This window comes from Anser anser (genome assembly GCF_964211835.1).
Source record: "Anser anser genome assembly, contig: HAP1_SCAFFOLD_708, whole genome shotgun sequence".
Taxonomy (NCBI): domain Eukaryota; kingdom Metazoa; phylum Chordata; class Aves; order Anseriformes; family Anatidae; genus Anser; species Anser anser.
The window spans coordinates 1-19,957 of record NW_028153947.1 but is presented as its reverse complement, the minus strand read 5'-3'; the positions used below and the strand labels follow the sequence as shown (position 1 = coordinate 19,957).

Genomic DNA, 19,957 nt, shown 5'->3' with positions numbered 1-19,957 from the left:
GGACCCCAAAGAAGGTGGTGGGAACCCATTAGGGTGATAGGATCCCAAGAGGGTGATGGGGAGCCCAGGAGAGTGATGGGACCCCAAGAGGGTGGTGGGACCCTAAGGGGATGATGAGACCCCAAGGAGGGTGGTGGGGTCTTCAAGAGGTTGGTGGGACCCTGAGAGGATGGTGAGACCCTAAGGAGGGTGGTGGGAACCCAAGAGGGTGATGGGATCCCAAGAGGGTGATGGAGAGCCCAGGAGAGGGATGGGATCCCAAGAGGGTGGTGGGACCCTAAGGAGGGTGGTGGGATGCCAAAGAGGGCGGTGGGACCCCAAGAGGGTGGTGGGTCCTCAAGAGGGTGGTGGGACTCCAAGAGGATGATGAGACCCTAAGGAGGGTGGTGGAGTTCTCAAGAGCGTGGTGGGACCCTAAGGAGGGTGGTGGGAACCCAATAGGGTGATGGGATCCCAAGAGGGTGATGGGGAGCCCAAGAGGGTGGTGAGACCCTAAGGAGGGTGGTGGGATTCTCAAGAGGATGGTGGGGTCCTCAAGAGGTTGGTGGGACCCGAAGGAGGGTTGTGGGCACCCAGGAGGGTGGTGAGACCCTTGGGAGGGTAGTGAGAACCCGTAGAGGGTGGTGGGGTCCTCAAGAGGGTGGTGGGAACCCAAGAGGGTGGTGGGAACCCAGTAGAGTGATAGGATCCCAAGAGGGTGATGGGGACCCCAAGAGGGTGATGGGGACCCCAAGAGGGTTTTGAGGACCCCAGGAGGATGTCAGGGACCCCCAGAGGGTGACGAGGACCCCCGGAGGGTGACGGAGACCCCCCTCGGGGCATCCCCCCCCCCCCAGACATCTCGGTGAGCCTGCTGTCGGTGATCGTCACCTTCTGCGGCATCGTGCTGCTGGGCGTCTCGCTCTTCGTCTCCTGGAAGCTCTGCTGGGTGCCCTGGCGCGACAAGGGGGGTGCGGGGGCCGCCCCCCGCAAGGAGCCCCCCCACCCGGCGCCCTTCGGGGAGCCCGAGCGGGGGGAAGCGGGCGCCGAAGCCCCCGAGCGCTCCTACCTGGACATGGGGTCCTGCCCCGAGGCCGCCCTAAAGCTGAGCCAGACGTCGCCCGAGTTGCCCCTGGAGCGCGACGGGGCCGGGGGGGCCCTGCCCAGCGCCACCTCCCAGCAGCAGGTGGCGGCGCTGGGACACGGGGGCAGGTGGGGACGGGGACGGGGGGGCGGGAGGATGGGGGGTGGGGGGCTGGGGTGGGAGGGGCTGGGGTGGGGAGGGAGATGGGGATGGAGTTGGGTTGGATGGGGATGGGGATGGGGATGGGGATGGGAATGGGATGGGGATGGGATGGGATGGGATGGGATGGGATGGGATGGGATGGGATGGGATGGGATGGGATGGGATGGGATGGGATGGGATGGGGAGTGAGATGGGGATGGGGTTGGGTTGGGTTGGGTTGGGTTGGGAGGGGGATGGGATGGGAATTGGGAAGGGATGGGATGGGGATGGGAATTGGGATGGGATGGGATGGGGATGGGGATTGGGAAGGGATGGGAATTGGGATGGGATGGGATTGGGATGACGATGAGGATTGGGATGGGATGGGATAGGGATGGGATGGGATTGGGATGACGATGAGGATTGGGATGGGATGGGATAGGGATGGGATGGGATTGGGATGACGATGAGGATTGGGATGGGATGGGATAGGGATGGGATGGGATTGGGATGACGATGAGGATTGGGATGGGATGGGATAGGGATGGGATGGGATGGGGATGGGATGTGATGGAATGAGGACTGGGATGGGATGGGGTGGGATGGGGATTGGGGACTGGGGATTGGGGATGGGGAGGGGATGGGAATAGGGTGGGGACTGGGATGGGGACGGGGTGGAGATGGAGACGGATGGGGGCTGCATGACATGGGGACAGGGCTGGCACAGGGGTGGGGTCCACAAGGACACATAGGGGTGGCTGGGGACCCCCCCCCAGCTCCACCACCGGGACCACCCGTTTTCCCCCCCCAGACACCCGCCGGCCCCCCGCCCATCCAGCCCGGACCCCCCGAACCTCTTCGAGGAGAAACCCGAGCAAAGCACCAGCATCGGCCAGATCCAGCCCGAGCTCTACCAGCCCGGCGAGGGCGACGCTCGGCGCGGGGGCGCCGGGGGAGCCGGGGGGGGGACGCCCTGCGGGCGGCTGAGCGTCGCCCTGCGCTACGCCTACGGCACCGAGCAGCTGGTGGTGCGGGTGCTGCGCGCCCGCGACCTCCCCGCCAAGGACGCCAACGGTTTCTCCGACCCCTACGTCAAGATGTACCTGCTGCCCGACCGCAAGAAGAAATTCCAGACCAAGGTGCACCGGCGGACGCTCAACCCCGTCTTCGACGAGACCTTCAGCTTCGGGGTGCCCTTCGCCGAGCTGCCCGCCCGCCGCCTGCACTTCAGCGTCTACGACTTCGACCGCTTCTCGCGGCACGACCTGATCGGGCAGGTGGTGCTGGATAACCTGCTGGAGGCGGCCGAGCGCGACGGCGAGACGCCCATCTGGAGGGACATCCTGGAGGCCACCGCGGTGAGGCGGCCGCCGGGGGGGGGGGGGGGGGGGGGGGGGCGGGGGACGGGGACGCTGGCGGGCTCCGGCGCGGGTGTGTTTGCAGCCGCAGGTGCCCGCATGTTTGCGGATGTGTTCACGGGATGCGTTTGCGGCCTCGGTTGAAGATGCATTTGCACCTTTGGTCTCACGTGCATTTGTAGGATGCATTTGCAGATGCATTTTCAGCCTTGGTTGCAGATGCATTTGCACCTCTGTTCTCACATGCATTTGCACATGCATTTGCAGAATGTGTTTGCAGCCTTGTTTGCAGGTGCATTTGCACCTCTATTCTCACATATGTTTGTAGATGCGTTTGCAGATGCATTTTCAGGATGTGTTTGCAGCCTCAGTTGCAGGCACATTTGCACTGCTGGTCTCACATGCATTTGTAAATGCATTTGTAGGATGCATTTGCAGATGCGTTTGCAGCCTTGATTGCAGATGCATTTGTACCTCTTGTCTCACATGCATTTGCAGATACATTTGCAGATGCGTTTTCAGATGTGTTTGCAAGAGATGTTTGCAAGACACCATTTGCAGATGCATTTGTGGGATGCGTTTGCGGCCTCAGTTGCAGACACATTTATACCTCTGGTCTCACATGCATTTGTAGTGCATTCACTTGCAGGTGCATTTGCAGGATGCCTGTGTAACCTTGGTTGCAGATGCACTTGTACCTTGTCTCACATGCATTTGCAGATATATTTGCAGATGCATTTGCAAGACACGTTTGCAAGACACCAATTGTACATACATTTGCAAATGTGTTTCTAGATGTGTTTGCAGGATGTGTTTGCAGCCTCGATTGCAGATTAATTTTCACCTCTGGTTTCATGTGTATTTGCAGGATGCATTTGCAGATGAATTTGCGAGACATGTTTGCGAGACACCATTTGTAGATGCATTTGCAAATGCATTCATGGGATGCATTTGTAGCCTTGGTTGCAGATGCATTTGTACCTCTTGCCTTGTGTTCATTTGCAAATGCATTTGCAGATGCGTTTGCAAGACATGTTTGCAAGACACCAATTGTAGATACATTTGCAGATTTATTTGTAGGATGTTTGCAGGATGTGTTTGCAGATGCGTTTGCAGGATGCATTCACAAATGCGTTCACGGGATGCATTCGCAGCCTCAGTTGCAGATGCATTTGCACCTCTGGTCTCACATGCATTTGTAGGATGCATTTGCAGATGAATTAGCGAGGCGTTTGCAAGGCACCATTTGCAGATGCATCTGCAGATGCTTTTGCCAAATGCATTTGCATCCTTGATTGCAGGCAGACTCATTTGCACCTTTGATCTCACTTTCATTTGTAGATGCATTTGCAGGATGTGTTTGAGCGTTCATAGGATGTGTTTGCAGATGCGTTTGCAGCCTTGGTTGCAGGTGCATTTGCATCTCTGGTCTCATGCATCTGTAGATGCCTTTGTGAGATTTGTAGATGCATTTGCAGATGCGTTTGCAGGATGCATTTTCAAGATGTGTTTGGAGCCTCGGTTGGAGATGCATGTGTACCTCTGGTCTCACATGCATTTGGAGATGCTTTTGCAGATGCATTTGAAAAATGCATTTGCAGATGTGTTTGCAGGATGCATTTGCAGATACATTTGCAGCCTCATTTGCAGATGCATTTGTATCTCTTGTCTCAATTGCATTTTAAGATGCATTTGCAGGATGTGTTTGCAGCCTTGATTGCAGATGCATTTGCACCTCTGGTCTTACATGCATTTCCAGATGTTTTTGCAGATGCAGATCCGTTTGCAAGACATGTTTGCAAGGCATTATTTTTAGATGCATTTGCAGGATGCATTTGCGGGATGCACTTGCAGCCTTGGTTGCAGATGCGTGTGTACCTCTGATCTCACACGCATTTGCAGGTGCATTTGCAGATAAGCTTGTAAGACACCATTTATAGATGCATTTATACCTCTGGTCTCACAAGTATTTGCGTACATTTACAGGATGCGTTTGCAAGATGTGTTCAGAGGATGCATTTGCAGGATGTGTTTGCAGCCTCAAATACAGATGCATTTGCACTCTGGTCTCACCTTTATTTGCAGATGCACTTGCAGGTGCATTTGCAGATGTGTTCGCAAGACACCATTTGTAGACACATTTGCAGCTCTGGTCTCACATGCATTTGAGGATGCATTTGAGGATGCGTTTGCAGAATGTGTTTGCAGTCTTGGTTGCAGATGCATTTGCTCCTCTGGTCTCACATGCAGGTGCATTTGGAGATGTGTTTGTGAGAAATGTTTGCAAGACATCATTTGTAGGTGCATTTGTAGCTCAGGTCTCATTAGCATTTGTAGATGCATTTGTAGATGCATTTGCAGGTGAATTTGCAAGACATGTTTGCAAGACATCATTTTGTAGATAACATTTGCAGCTCTGGTATTACATGCATTTGAGGATGCATTTAGAGAACGTTTTTGCAGGCTCAGTTGCAGATGCTTTTGTACCTCTGGTTTCACATGTGCATTTGCACGATGCATTTGCAGATGTGTTTGCAAGACATGTTTGCAAAACATCATTTATAGATGCATTTTTATCTCTGCTCTCACATGTATTTGCGGATACCCTTGTAGATGCATTTGCAGATGCATTTGCAGGATGCATTTGCAGCTTCAAATGCAGATGCATTTGTACCTCTGGTCATCCATACATTTGCAGATGTATTTGCAGGATGCGTTTGTAAGATGGGGTTGCAGGGTACAATTGCAGCCTCATTTGTAGATGCATTTGCAGCTCTGGTCAGCCTTGCATTTGCAGATGCATTTGCAGGATCTGTTTACAACCTCGGTTGCAGATGCATTTGTCCCTCTGGTCTCACATGCATTTGCAGATGCATTGCAGGATGCATTTGCAAGATACATTTGCCACCTCATTTGCAGATGTATTTGTAGCTCCATTCACACATGCATTTGATGCTCCAGTCACACATGCATTTGCAGATGCATTTGGGGATGCATTTGCAGATGCGTTTGCAGCTCCAGCCATACATGTATTTGCATATACATTTGCATGCATTTCTTGTCATGGATACATTTGAAAATGTATTTGGAATACACATTTGCAGTCTCACTTGCAGATGCATTTGCAGTCTGCTTTGCAGGTGAATTTGCAGCCGCAGTTGAAGGCGCGTTGGCAGATTCACTGGCAGTCTCATTTGCATTTGCAGTTCCACTTGTAGATGCATTTGCAGAGGTGTTTGCAGCCTCATCTTAGATGCATTTGCTGCTCCAGTTGTGGGTGCATTTGCAGATGCATCACGGCCTCGTTTGCAGATGCATTTGCAGCTCCAGTTGCAGGTGCATTTGCAGCTCCAGCCCTACATGCACTTGCAGATGCCTTTGCAGCTGTGCTCATGGATGCATTTCCGGGTGCATCGGCAGATGCATCGCCAGCCTTGTTTGCAGATACATTTTTCCTTCAGCTACAGGTGCGTTCGTAGATGCATTTGCAGCGCCACTCGCAGGTGCATTTGCAGATGCGCTTGCAAATGCATCATCAGTCTTGCCCGATGCGTTTGCACCTCTGGCTGCGCTTGCAGCCTGGGTTACAGACGTGCGTGCACGTTCGCACGTGCATTGGCAGCCTCATTTGGAGGTGTGTGTGCAGTTCCAGTCCCGGAGCGGGAGCTGAACCCCAACCGGAAGCATCCCCTATCTGTGACCTCTGACCCCCCTGTGAACCCTGACCCCATCGACCTCTGACCCCACTGTGACCCCTGATCCCTTTGCTTCCTGTCCCCAAACCTGGTGCCACCCCCAACCTCCCCCGTGCCCTTTGCCCCTTGACCCGTCCCCAAACCCGATGCCCTTTGACCCCACTGATCTTTGACCCCATGACCTTTGACTCCACTGACCTGTGACCCCTGCTGACCTTTGCCCCTGGCAGGAGAAGGCAGACCTGGGGGAGGTGAACTTCTCGCTGTGCTACCTGCCCACGGCCGGGCGCCTCACGGTCACCGTCATCCGCGCCTCCAACCTGCGCGCCATGGACCTGACCGGCTTCTCGGGTGAGAGGGGACACGGGGACCCGTGGGGACACGGCGGGACACGGGGACGCGGAGGGATGTGGGGACATGTGGGGACATGGGGACAGGTGGGGACATGGGGATGTGGAGGGTTATGGGGACATGGAGGGACATGGAGGGATATGGGGACATTGAGGGACATGGGGGCCGGTGGGGACATGGGGACTGGTGGGGACATGGGGACACGGTGGGACATGGGGACAGGTAGGGACACAGCGGGACACGAGGACATGGTGGGACACAGGGATGTGGAGGGACACGGGGGCAGGTAGGGACGTAGGAACCGGTGGGGACACGGTGGGACATGGGAACATGGCAGGACATGGGGACATGGCGGGACATGGGGACGTGGTGGGACACGGGGACACCAACCTGCCCCCTGGACCTCTGACCAACTTCTTGGGTGACTGGGGACATGGGGACACCTCCTGCCCCAAGGACGTCACCAGCTTCTCCACCAAACGGGGAACAGGAGGACATGGGGGGGGGCATCAGGAGGACATGGGGACATTGGGGACATAAGGACGCTGGGGGACATAGGGTCTCCAACTTGCCCCCATGAGATGACCATGGGGTGGCTGCAGGGCACCACGGGATGGCCACGGGGCTCTGTAGGACACTATGGGATGGCCATGGGGCTCTGTAGGACACCATGGGGTGGCCGTGGGGCTCTGTAGGACACCATGAGATGACTGTAGGGCACAATGGGATGGCCATGGAGCTCTGTAGGACACCACGGGATGACCATGGGACACCATGGGATGGCCGTGGGGCTCTGTAGGACACTATGGGATGGCCATGGGGCTCTGTAGGACACCATGGGATGGATGTGGGGCTCTGTAGGACACCATGAGATGACTGTAGGGCACAATGGGATGGCCATGGGGCTCTGTAGGACGCTATGGGATGGCCATGGAGCTCTGTAGGACACCATGGGGTGGCCGCGGGGCTCTGTAGGACACCATGAGATGACCGTAGGGCACAATGGGATGGCCATGGGGCTCTGTAGGACACAACAGGATGACCATGGGACACCATGGGGTGGCCGTGGGGCTCTGTAGGGCACCATGGGATGACTGTAGGGCACAATGGGATGGCCACGGAGCTCTGTAGGACACCATGGGATGGCTGTGGGGCACCATGGGATGACTGGGACACCATGGGATGGCCGTGGGGCTCCGTGGGGCTCCAAAGGATGACTATAAAGCACCATGGGATGGCCGTGGGGCTCTGTAGGACACCATGGGATGGCTGTGGGGCACCATGGGATGACTGGGACATCATGGAATGGCCATGGGGCTCTGTAGGACACCATGGGATGGCTGTGGGGCACCATGGGATGACTGGGACACCATGGGATGGCCATGGGGCTCTGTAGGACACCACGGGATGACCATGGGACACCATGGGATGGCCATGGGGCTCCGTGGGGCTCCAAAGGATGACTATAAAGCACCATGGGATGGCCGTGGGGCTCTGTAGGACACTATGGGATGGCCATGGGGCACCATGGGATGGTCGTGGAGCTCTGGGGTGCCATCGAGCGGCCGTGGGGCTCTGCGGGGCACCATGGGGCGGCCGTGGGGCTTGAGGGGGTGCCGTGGGGCTGCCCCCCCAGACCCCTACGTGAAGGCCTCGCTGATGGCGGAGGGCCGGCGGCTGAAGAAGCGCAAGACGTCCATCAAGAAGAACACCCTGAACCCCAGCTACAACGAGGCGCTGGTGTTCGACGTCCCGCACGAGAGCGTGCACCACGTCAGCCTCACCATCGCCGTGGTCGACTACGACTGGTGAGGGGGTCGGGGCCCTCGCGTGAGGGGTCTTGCCCCATATCGGGGTGATCCCAGTCACATCTGGGTCCCCTTGGTGGGCACGGGGAGTGTTTGGGGTCCCCGGACACTTGGGTCCTCATATTGGGGTGACCCCTTTACATCTTGGTTCCACTGGGGGGCATGGGGAGCTTTTAGGGTCCCCAGGCACCTGGGTCCCTGTACTGGGGTGACCCCTTGATATCTTGGTTCCACTGGGGGGCATGGGGAGCTTTTAGGGTCCCCAGGAACCTGGGTCCCCATATTGGGGTGACCTCTAGACATCTGGATCCCCTTGGTGGGCAGAGGGAGTATTTGGGGTCCCTGGGCACTTGGGTCCCCATATTGGGGTGACCCCTGGACATCTGTGTCCCCTTGGTGGGCATGGGGAGAAATTGGGGTCCCTGGGCACCGGGGTCCCCATATTGGGGTGATCCCAATCACATCTGAGTCCCCTTGTTGGACACAGGGAGCATTTGGGGTTCCTGGGCACTTGGGTCCCCATATTGGGGTGACCCCCAGGCATCTGGGTCTCACTGGGGGGCATGGGGAGAGTTTGGGGTCCCCAGGCACCTGGGTCCCCATATTGGGGTGACCCCCAGACATCTGGGTCCCATTGGTGGGCACAGGGAGCTTTTGGGGTCCCAAGGCGCACACGTCCCCACTTTGGGGTTTCCCCTGGACACTTGGGTCCCACTGATGGTCACGGGGAGCTTTTGGGGTCCCGGGGTGTCCCCGGTCCCCTGGGTGCCACCGTGGCTCCCGCAGCATCGGGCACAACGAGGTGATCGGGATGTGCCGGGTGGGCAGCGACGCCGAGGGGCCGGGCCGCGAGCACTGGGCCGAGATGCTGGCCAACCCCCGCAAACCCATCGAGCACTGGCACACCCTGGTTGAGGTGAGACCCCCCCCCCGGCACCCATGGGACCCCCCCAGCACCCATAGGACCCCCCCTGGCACCCATGGGAACCCCCAGCACCCACAGGACACTCCCAGTACCCATAGGATAGCCCCAATGTCTATAGGATCGCCTGGCTCCCATGGGACCCCTTAGCACCCATGGGACGCCCCAGCACCCATGGGACTCCCCTGCACCCATAGGACCCCCCTGGCACCCATAGGAACCCTCACCACCCTTAGGACCCCGCTCAGTACCCATAGGATATCCCCAATGTCTATAGGATTGCCTGGCTTCCCTGGGACCCCTTGGCACCCACAAGACCCCTCAGCACCCATGGGACCCCCTGGTACCCATAGGACCCCCCAGCACCCATGGGACCCCCTGGTACCCATAGGACCCCCCTGGCACCCATGGGAACCCCCAGCACCCATAGGACCCCCCCAGCACCTATAGGATATCCCCAATGCCCATAGGATAGCCTAGCTCCCATGAGACTCCCCAGCACCCATGGGATCCCCCAGCACCCATGGGACACCCATAAAGTGTCCCCGTCCCCGTGTGAGTGTCCCCTTGGGAGGGTCCCCGTCCCCAGGCAAGGGTCCCTGTCCCTATGCGAGTGTCCCCATCCCGATGTGGCTGTCCCCATGTGAGTGTCCCCGTGTGAGTGTCCCCGTCCCCATACAAGTGTCCCCGTCCCCACACGAGTGTCCCCGTACGAGTGTCCCCATCCCCATACAAGTGTCCCCGTCCCCACACGAGTGTCCCTGTCTCCTTGCAAGTGTCCCCATCCCCACGTGAGTGTCCCCATATGAGTGTCCCCATCCTGGTGTGGGTGTCCCCATATGAGTGTCCCCATCCTGGTGTGGGTGTCCCCATATGAGTGTCCCCATCCCCATACGAGTGTCCCCACGTGAGCATCCCTGTCCCCATACAAGTGCCCCGTCCCCAAGCGAGTGTCCCCATATGAGTGTCCCCATCCCCGTATGAGTGTCCCTGTCCCCATACAAGTGTCCCCATTCCCACACGAGTGTCCCCGTCCTCATATGGGTGTCCCTGTCCCCATACGAGTGTCTGTGTCCCCACACGAGTGTCCCCGTCCCCATATGAGTGACCCCGTCCCCATGCAAGTGTCCCCATCCCTACACAAGTGTCCCCGTCCCCACGCAAGTGTCCCCATACAGGTGTCCCCATTGCCACACGAGTGTCCCCATTCCCATACGGGTGTCCCCGTCCCCACACGAGTGTCCCCATATGAGTGTCCCCGTCCCCATATGAGTGTCCCCATCCCCATACGAGTGTCCCCATCCCCATACGAGTGTCCCCATGTGAGCATCCCTGTCCCCATACGATTGTCCCCGTCCCCATACAAATGTCCCCATCCCCATACGAGTGTCCCTGTCCCCCTACAAATGTCCCCGTCCCCATACGAGTGTCCCCATCCCCATACGAGTGTCCCCGTCCCCACGCGGGTGTCCCCGTGCGAGTGTCCCCGTCCCCGTGCAGGAGAAGGCGCTGGGGCTGGCGGCCAAGGGGGCGGCGCGGGACAAACCCAGCATCGTGGTGGAGCCCGACTGAGCCGGTACTGGGAGCACTGGGAGCACTGGGAGCGGCACCGAGGGCACTGGGAGGGAGTGGGGAGGCACCGGGCCATACTGGAGAGCACGGGGCAAACTGGGAGAGGGCACTGGGAGTGCTCTGTACCATACTGGGAGGTTACTGGGGCATGCTTGGGGCCACTGGGCCATACTGGGAGAGCACTGAGCCATACTGGGAAGGTTCTGGGTCATGCTGGGAGGGTACTGGGCCATACTGGGGTGGCACTGGGCCATGCTGGAGGGCACTGGGCCATACTGGAGGGGACACTACTATATGGGGCCATAATGGGAGGGCACTGAAGTGTAAGTGTGGGTCACTGGGCCATACTGGGAGGGCGCTGGAGAGCATGTGGACATACTGGAAGAGAACTGGGCCATACTGGGAGGCTGCTGGGTCATACAGGAAGGGCATTTTACCATACTGGGAAGCACTGGGCCATACTGGGAGGGCCACTGGACTGTACCGGGGGCCGCTGGGCCATACTGAGGGTCATTGGGCCATACTGGAGGGCACTGGGCTATACTGGGGGGCTCTGGGCTGTACTGAGTGGGCACTGGGCCATACTGGGAGGGTGCTTTACCATACTGGGAGGGCACTTTACCATACTGGGGGACATTGGGCCATACTGGGAGGGCACTGGGCCATACTGGGAGGGCACCTTACCATACTGGGAGCTCACTCTACCCTACTGGGAGGGCACTTTACCATACTGGGGGGCACTGGGCCATACTGGGCAGGTGCTGACCCCTCTCTCCCGCAGGCGGCGGGGCCGGCCCGGCCGGGGGGGCCCCACACCGAAGCCATAGGGGCCCCCCCGGGCCCCCGGCCCCTGCCCTGCACGACAAGGGGGGGCCCGGCCCCCCCCCCACTGTGAACCCCGGCGCCTGGGGGGGGCCTGGAGGGACCCAGGAGCCCCCCCCCCCGTGTGTGAATGTGGGGGGGGGGGGCACCCCCCATGTGTTTCTATGCCCCCCCCCCCCCGAGAAAAACCCATGTGTTTGTATGGGGGGGGCCCTCAAAATCCTCGTGTGTTTTTAGGGGCCCCCCCCCCCGTGTTTGTAGGGGGGGGGCAGGTGTCTGGGAGCCCCCCCCGAGCCCTCCTAATGTCTGTGTATGGGGCCCCCCCTAAATGTCTGTGTATGGGGGTGCCCCAAACCCCCCCCCACCCCAGTGTCTGGGGGGGGCTCCCAGTATCCGTGTATGGGAGTGCCCCCCCGCCCCCCCCCCAGTGTCTCTGTATGCCCCCCCCCCAATGTCTGTGTATGGGGGGGGTCCCCCAATGTCTATGTATGGCCCCCCCAAAACCCCCCTGTCTGTGTATGGCCCCCCCAATGTCTGTGTATGGGGGAGCCCCCCCGATGTACCCGGGGCCCCCCCAAAGCCCCCCTGTGTCCCCCCCCGCTCCCCCCCCCCCCACCGTCTGTGTCTGCGTGCGGGGCCGGGGGGGCCCCAGAAGCCATAGCCCCCCAATAAACCCCAGGAGCCGCCTGCGCCTGCCTGCACCGGGGACGGGGACACGGGGACACGGGGATATGGGGTTATGGGGACACGGGGATATGGGGACATGGGGTTATGGGGACATGGGGATATGGGGACATGGGGATATGGGGACACGGGGATATGGGGACACGGGGACACGGGGATATGGGGTTATGGGGACACGGGGATATGGGGTTATGGGGACACGGGGTTATGGGGTTATGGGGACACGGGGATATGGGGACATGGGGTTATGGGGACATGGGGATATGGGGACATGGGGATATGGGGACACGGGGATATGGGGACACGGGGACACGGGGATATGGGGTTATGGGGACACGGGGATATGGGGTTATGGGGACACGGGGTTATGGGGTTATGGGGACACGGGGATATAGGGACATGGGGTTATGGGGACATGGGGATATGGGGACACGGGGACACGGGGATATGGGGTTATGGGGACACGGGGATATGGGGTTATGGGGACACGGGGTTATGGGGTTATGGGGACACGGGGATATAGGGACATGGGGTTATGGGGACATGGGGATATGGGGACATGGGGATATGGGGACATGGGGATATGGGGACACGGGGACACGGGGATATGGGGACATGGGGTTATGGGGACATGGGGATATGGGGACATGGGGTTATGGGGACACGGGGACACGGGGATATGGGGTTATGGGGACACGGGGATATGGGGACATGGGGTTATGGGGACATGGGGATATGGGGACACGGGGACACGGGGATATGGGGTTATGGGGACACGGGGTTATGGGGTTATGGGGACACGGGGATATAGGGACACGGGGATATGGGGACATGGGGATATGGGGACATGGGGATATGGGGACATGGGGATATGGGGACATGGGGATATGGGGACACGGGGACACGGGGATATGGGGTTATGGGGACACGGGGATATGGGGACATGGGGTTATGGGGACATGGGGATATGGGGACATGGGGATATGGGGACATGGGGATATGGGGACACGGGGACACGGGGATATGGGGTTATGGGGACACGGGGATATAGGGACACGGGGATATGGGGTTATGGGGACACGGGGATATAGGGACACGGGGATATGGGGACACGGGGACACAGGGATATAGAGACACGGGGATATGGGGTTATGGGGACACGGGGATATGGGGACACGGGGATATGGGGACACGGGGATATGGGGACACGGGGATGTGGGGACACAGGGATATGGGGTTATGGGGACACGGGGATATAGGGACACGGGGATATGGGGACATGGGGATATGGGGACATGGGGACACAGGGATATAGAGACACGGGGATATGGGGTTATGGGGACACGGGGATATGGGGACACGGGGATATGGGGTTATGGGGACACGGGGATATGGGGACATGGGGACACAGGGATATAGAGACACGGGGATATGGGGACACGGGGATATGCGGACATGAGGATGTAGGGACACGGGGATATGGGGACACGGGGACACAGGGATATAGAGACACGGGGATATGGGGTTATGGGGACACGGGGATATGGGGACACGGGGATATGCGGACATGGGGATGTAGGGACGCGGGGATATGGGGACACAGGGTTATGGGGGCATAGGGATATGGGGACATGGGGATATGGGGGCATGGGGACACAGGGATATAGGGACGTGGGGACGGGGGTTATGGGGACACAGGGGTATGGGGACATGGGGACATGGGGATATGGGGACATGGGGATATGGGGACACAAGGATATGGGGACACGAGGATGTGGGGGCATGGGGACATTGGGGCATGGGGACACAGGGATATGGGGACACGGAGACGGGGGCACGGGGTTATGGGGGCATGGGGATATGAGGACATGGGGACACTGGGTCACAGGGATATGGAGTCACGGGGATATGGGGGCACAGGGAGATGGGGACGTGGGGACACAGGGACATGGGGGCACAGGGACACAGGCACGGGGATATGGGGACATGGGGGCACAAGGGCATGGGGCCACAGCGATATGGGGGCACGGGGATATGGGGGCTCATGGACATGGGGATATGGGGACACAGGGACACAGGGACATGGGGGCACGGGGGCACGGGGATATGGGGACACGAGGGCACATGGACATAGGGACATCGGGATATAGGGACACAGGGGCATGGGGATATAGGGTCACGGGGATATGGGGACATGGGGATGGCAAGGAAATGGGGACAGAGGGTCATGGGGTTATAGGGGCATGGGGATACAAGGACAGAAGGACATCGGGACACGGGGATGCGGGAGCGTGGGGATATGGGGACACTGGGACATGGGGACACTGGGACATGGGGACACTGGGACATTGGGACACTGGGATATGGGGACACTGGGACATGGGGATGTGGGGGCATGGACACGGGGACTCAGGGACAGGGATATGGGGACACGGGGACACAAAGATGGGGGCATGGCAGCATGGGGACACCGGGACAGAGGGACACAGGGTTATGGGGACACGGGAACGTGGGGGGACAAAGGGACATGGGACACGGGGATATAGGGGCACGGGGACATGGGGGTGTCACAGGGACATGGGCACACGGGTGTGGGGACGAAACACAGGGATTTGGGGACACAACACGATGACACGGGGTCACAACACGGGTGTGGGGACACGGGGCAAGGGGACGTGGGGTGGAGACGGGGACATGGGGACACCGATCTGGGGACACTGCGGGGCACAGGGGTGGGGACACACGTTTATGGGGACGTGGGGGCACGGGGACAAGGGGACAAAGCACTGTGGGGATGGGGGGACGTGGTGACAAGGGGGTGGCAAACGGGGCATGAGGTGGGGACACGGGGCTGCAGGGGTGGGGGGACATCGGGGTGGGGGGAGGTGGGGGACACGGGGACGTGGAGGTTTGGGGACATGGGGGGGCACTGAGCTGTGGGGACACGGGGACGTGGGGACACGGGGGCGCGTGGTTGTGGGGACATGGGGATATGGGGACACGGGGATATGGGGACGTGGGGATATGGGGACATGGGGATATGGGGACATGGGGACACAGGGATATGGGGATATGGGGACACGGGGACACATGGTTGTGGGGACACGGGGACATGGGGATATGGGGACATGGGGACACATGGTTATGGGGATATGGGGGCACGGGGGCATGGGGACACAGGGATATGGGGACACAGGGACACATGGCTATGGGGACACGGGGATATGGGGATATGGGGACACTGGGACATGGGGATATGGGGACATGGGGACATGTGGCTATGGGGACACGGGGATATGGGGACACTGGGACACGGGGATATGGGGACATGGGGATGTGGGGACATGGGGACACAGGGACGTGGGGGACATGTGGCTATGGGGACATGGGGATATGGGGACACAGGGACACACGGCCATGGGGACACGGGGATATGGGGACATGGGGACATTGGGACACGGGGCTATGGGGACACGGGGACACAAGGACACAAGGACACGGGGACACGTGGCTATGGGGACACGGGGATACGGGGACACGGGGGACACCCAACGTGGGGTCGCAGCGCGGGGTCCCACGCTGGACGTGGCCCCGCCCCCTCCCCGGCCCCGCCCCCTTTCCCCCCTCCCCCTCCCCACCTCCCCCCCCCCCTCCCCGAGGCAGCGCCGCCGCGCTCGGGCTGCTGCTGAGCCCGAGCCGAGCCGAACCCGAGCCGAGCCGAGCCGAAGGCAGCCGAAGGCTCCCGAACCCGGACCCGAAGGCGGCCGAACCCGAACCGAGCCCGAGCGGAGCCGAACCCGAGCCGAACCCGAGCCGAACGGAGCCGAACCCGAGCCGAGCGGAGCCGAACCGAGCCCGAGCGGAGCCGAACCGAGCCCGAGCGGAGCCGAACCGAGCCCGAGCGGTGCCGAACGGAGCCGAACCCGAGCCGAACCGAGCCGAGCGGCGCCGAAGCCGAAGCCGAGCCCGGACCCCAGCCGGAGCCGGAGCCGAAGCGGAGCCGGAGCGGAACCGGAGCCGAACCGGAGCGGAACCGGAGCGGCCCCGGCGCCCCTGGAGCGCGGCGGGGGCTGAGCGCGATGCTGCGGCCCGGCCCGGTGAGTGCGGCCCCGGGACCCCAGTACAGACCAGTGCCTGCATCCCTCCCAGTATAGACCAGTGCCTGCATCCCCCGCCCAGTACGGACGAGTGCCTGCATCCTCCCAGTACAGACCAGTTTCCCTGCACCCTCCCAGTATAGACCAGTTTCCCTGCACCTTCCCAGTACAGACCAGTGCTTGCATCTCTCCCAGTATAGACCAGTTTCCCTGCATCCTCCGAGTATAGACCAGTGCCCCTGCATCCCTCCCAGTCCAGCCCAGTGCCCCTCCATCCCTCCCAGTTCCCCTGCAGCCCTCCTGGGAGGGACCAGTTCCCTCCTTTGCGTCCCTCCCAGTACAGACCAGTCCCCCCCGTTGCATCCTCCCTGCCCAGGCCAGTCCCTCATCCACCCTGCCAGTATGTCCCAGTCCCCCCCCGACATCCCCCCAGTATAGATCAGTCCCTGCCCAGCATCCCCCAGTACGGACCACTCCCCATCTTCCTCCCCCCCAGTATAAACCAGTCCCCACCTCCGATTACAGCCCAATCCCCCCAGTACGGCCCAGTCCCCTCCCGGTATAACCCAGTCCCTCCCTCCATCCCCCCCAGTACAAACCAGTTCCCCCCCCCGACCCCTCCCCCGCACTCTGGGGACCCCCCCCTATGAGGGGGGGGCAATTTGGGGGTCCCCAATTTGGGGGGGGGGGGATGTGCAGCGCCATGGCGATGGTTGCCGCGGCGACGGGAGCCCATGGAGATGGGGGGGGGGGCGACGCGGCAGGGGGATGCGGTGAGGTCTGACCCCCCCCCCGAGCCTCTATAGGGGCTTCCCCCCTCCCCCCCCCAGCCCTATAGACTCTATAAGGACCTATAGGGGCCTTGCTGGCGTCTCTGCCAGCCCTATAGGGCCCCCCCCCCGTACCACTGGCGTCCCCCCGGCCCTATAGGGGCTGTAGGGCCTCTCCTGCCACCCCTCCCTGGTCCTATAGAAGCTATAGGGGCTGCCGATCCCCTGGCATCCCGCCCATCCTATAGCCCTCCCCCCCCCCCCCCCCAGCTCCATAGGGGCTCTCTGCCCAGCCTCTCTCACCCCATAGGTCCCCCCCGGCCCTATAGGGGCAGCCCTGGGCCTCCTCTACCCCATAGGGACACCCCCATGTCTGCTACAATCCCCCCCGCCCCCCCGGCTGTATAGGAGCTATAGGCCCCCTCCCGGGTCCCCCCCCTCCTGCCACAGAGGCTCTAAGGGACACCCAGCCTCACCTATAGGTGCTGCAGGGCCCCCTCCCCAGCCCTATAGGGACCGTTTGCCCACCCATGGTGGGAACCCCTGACCCTATAGGGGCTATAGGCCCCCATCTCGTCAGGTTCCCCACAGGGGCTATAGGGACCACCCGTGCCCCCCAGCCCCATAAAAGCTATAGGGGTCCTCCCGGTCATCCCCCCCCATAGGAGCTATAGGGACCCCTGCAACCTCACCGGGCTATAGCTTCCCCCCGTTCCCCCTGGCCCTATAGGGACTATAGGCCCCCCCACCAGGCCTTCCCCAGCCCTCCCCACCCCATAGGGGCTATAGGCTCCCCCCTTGTCCTTATTGCCCCCCCCAACGGCGTGACGGGGCCTCCTCTTGCAGCCCCAGAGGAGCTATAGGGCCTCCTCAACCTATTGCTCCCCCCAGCCCTATAGTAACTATAGGCCCCCCCCCCCATGTCCTACCTGCCTTCCCCTACTCCACAGATGGCCCCCACCCCCTATAGGGCTCCCCTGGCTCTACAAAAACCCTATAGGACCCCCCACCCGATAGGGCTCCCCTGGCTCTATAGGACCTCACACCCTATAGAGCTCCCTTGGGTTTATAGGAGCTATAGGACCCTCCCACACTCTATAGGGCTCCCCTGTATCTATAGTGCCTATAGGGACCCCCCCACACACACACCCTATAGGGCTCCCCTGGCTGTATAGAGGCTATAGGACCCCCCTCACCCTATAGAGCTCCCCTTGCTGTATAGGGACAATAGGACACCCCCCCCCCCAGGGCCCCCCTGACTCTATAGGGGCTATAGGACCCCCTCACCCTATAGGGCTTCCCTGGCTCTCTAGGGGATATGGGGCCCCCCATCCTACAGGACTCCCCTGGCTCTATAGGGACTATAGGACCCCCCTCACCCTATAGGGCTCCCCTGGCTGTATAGGGGCTATAGGACACCCCCCCCCCCCCCCAAAAGGGCTTTCCTGGATTTATAGTGGCTTTAGGACCCCCTCACCCTATAGGGCTTCCCTGGCTCTATAGGGGGTATGGGGCCCCCATCCTACAGGACTCCCCTGGCTCTATAGGGGCTATAAGACCCCCCTCACCCTATAGAGCTCCCCTGGCTCTATAGGGGCTATAGGACACCTCCCCTATAGGGCTCTCCTGGCTTTATAGGGGCTATAGGAACCCCCTAGACCCTATAGGGTTCCCCTGGCTCTATAGGACACCCCCCCCATAGGGCTCCCCTGCCTCTATAGGGGCTACAGGGCCCCCAGCCTCCTTCCAGGGCCATCAAACTGGTCCCAGTTCGCTGGCTCTACTGGGGGTGCCTTGTGGGGGGGTGTGTGTGTGCACGTGTGTGCGTGTGTGTGCACGTGGGGGGGGGGGGTTGCACGTGTGCTTGTGCGTGCATAGGCGTGCAAACGTGAGTGTGCACCCACGTGTGCGCGTGCACGGGCACGGCCCAGCTTTGCACCCTCGTGCCCCCCCCGTGCACGCCCTCGTGCACGCCCTCGTGCAAAGCCGGCAGCCTCGCACGCCCCTCGTGCACCCCCCGCGGCTGCACCCAGCCTTGCACGCTCCCCGCGCGCGCGCGGCCGGCTCGTTAATTTAACGCTCAATTAACTCATTCCCGGGTGCAGTGCACTGCGCGGGGGGGGGGGGGGGGGGGGCGGGGGGGGACACGTGCAGCGCACGGGGGCATTTTGGGGTGCACGGCCCAGCGCTGCTCGGGGGCGCAGTGCACGAGGTGGTGCGGGGTGCAGTGCACGCGGGGCTTGCAGTGCACGAGAGGGGTGCAGTGCACGAGGCGGGTGCAGTGCACGAGGGGGGTGCAGTGCAATTCGGGGGTGCAGTGCAATTTTGGGGCGCAGTGCAGCGTGCAATGCAATTTGGGGATGCAGTGCCATGTGCAATGCCATTTTGGGGTGCAGTGCAGCATGCAGTGAACTTCGGGGGGTGCGGTGCAGCGTGCAATGCCATTTTGGGGTGCAGTGCAGCATGCAGTGAACTTTGGGGGGGGTGCAGCGCAGCGTGCAATGCAATTTTGGGGTGCAGTGCCACGTGCAATGCAATTTGGGGATGCAGTGCAACATGCAGTGAACTTTGGGGGGTGCAGTGCAGTGTGCAATGCCATTTTGGGGTGCAGTGCAACATGCAGTGAACTTCAGGGGGTGCAGTGCCACATGCAATGCGATTTTGGGGTGCAGTG

The 19,957-nt window shown here is 60.8% G+C and overlaps 1 protein-coding gene across 1 annotated transcript; it reads left to right on the top strand.

The window, feature by feature from the left end:
* Window positions 1-796: 796 nt before the first annotated feature.
* SYT3 (synaptotagmin 3) lies at window positions 797-12,402 on the top strand (the record flags this gene model as incomplete). Its single annotated transcript, XM_083853390.1, has 7 exons — window positions 797-1,191; window positions 2,016-2,562; window positions 6,488-6,608; window positions 8,245-8,416; window positions 9,203-9,332; window positions 10,839-10,914; window positions 11,692-12,402. Coding segments are annotated over 6 exons (1,437 nt in total), but the record flags the coding sequence as incomplete, so codon positions are not given.
* Window positions 12,403-19,957: the final 7,555 nt, after the last annotated feature.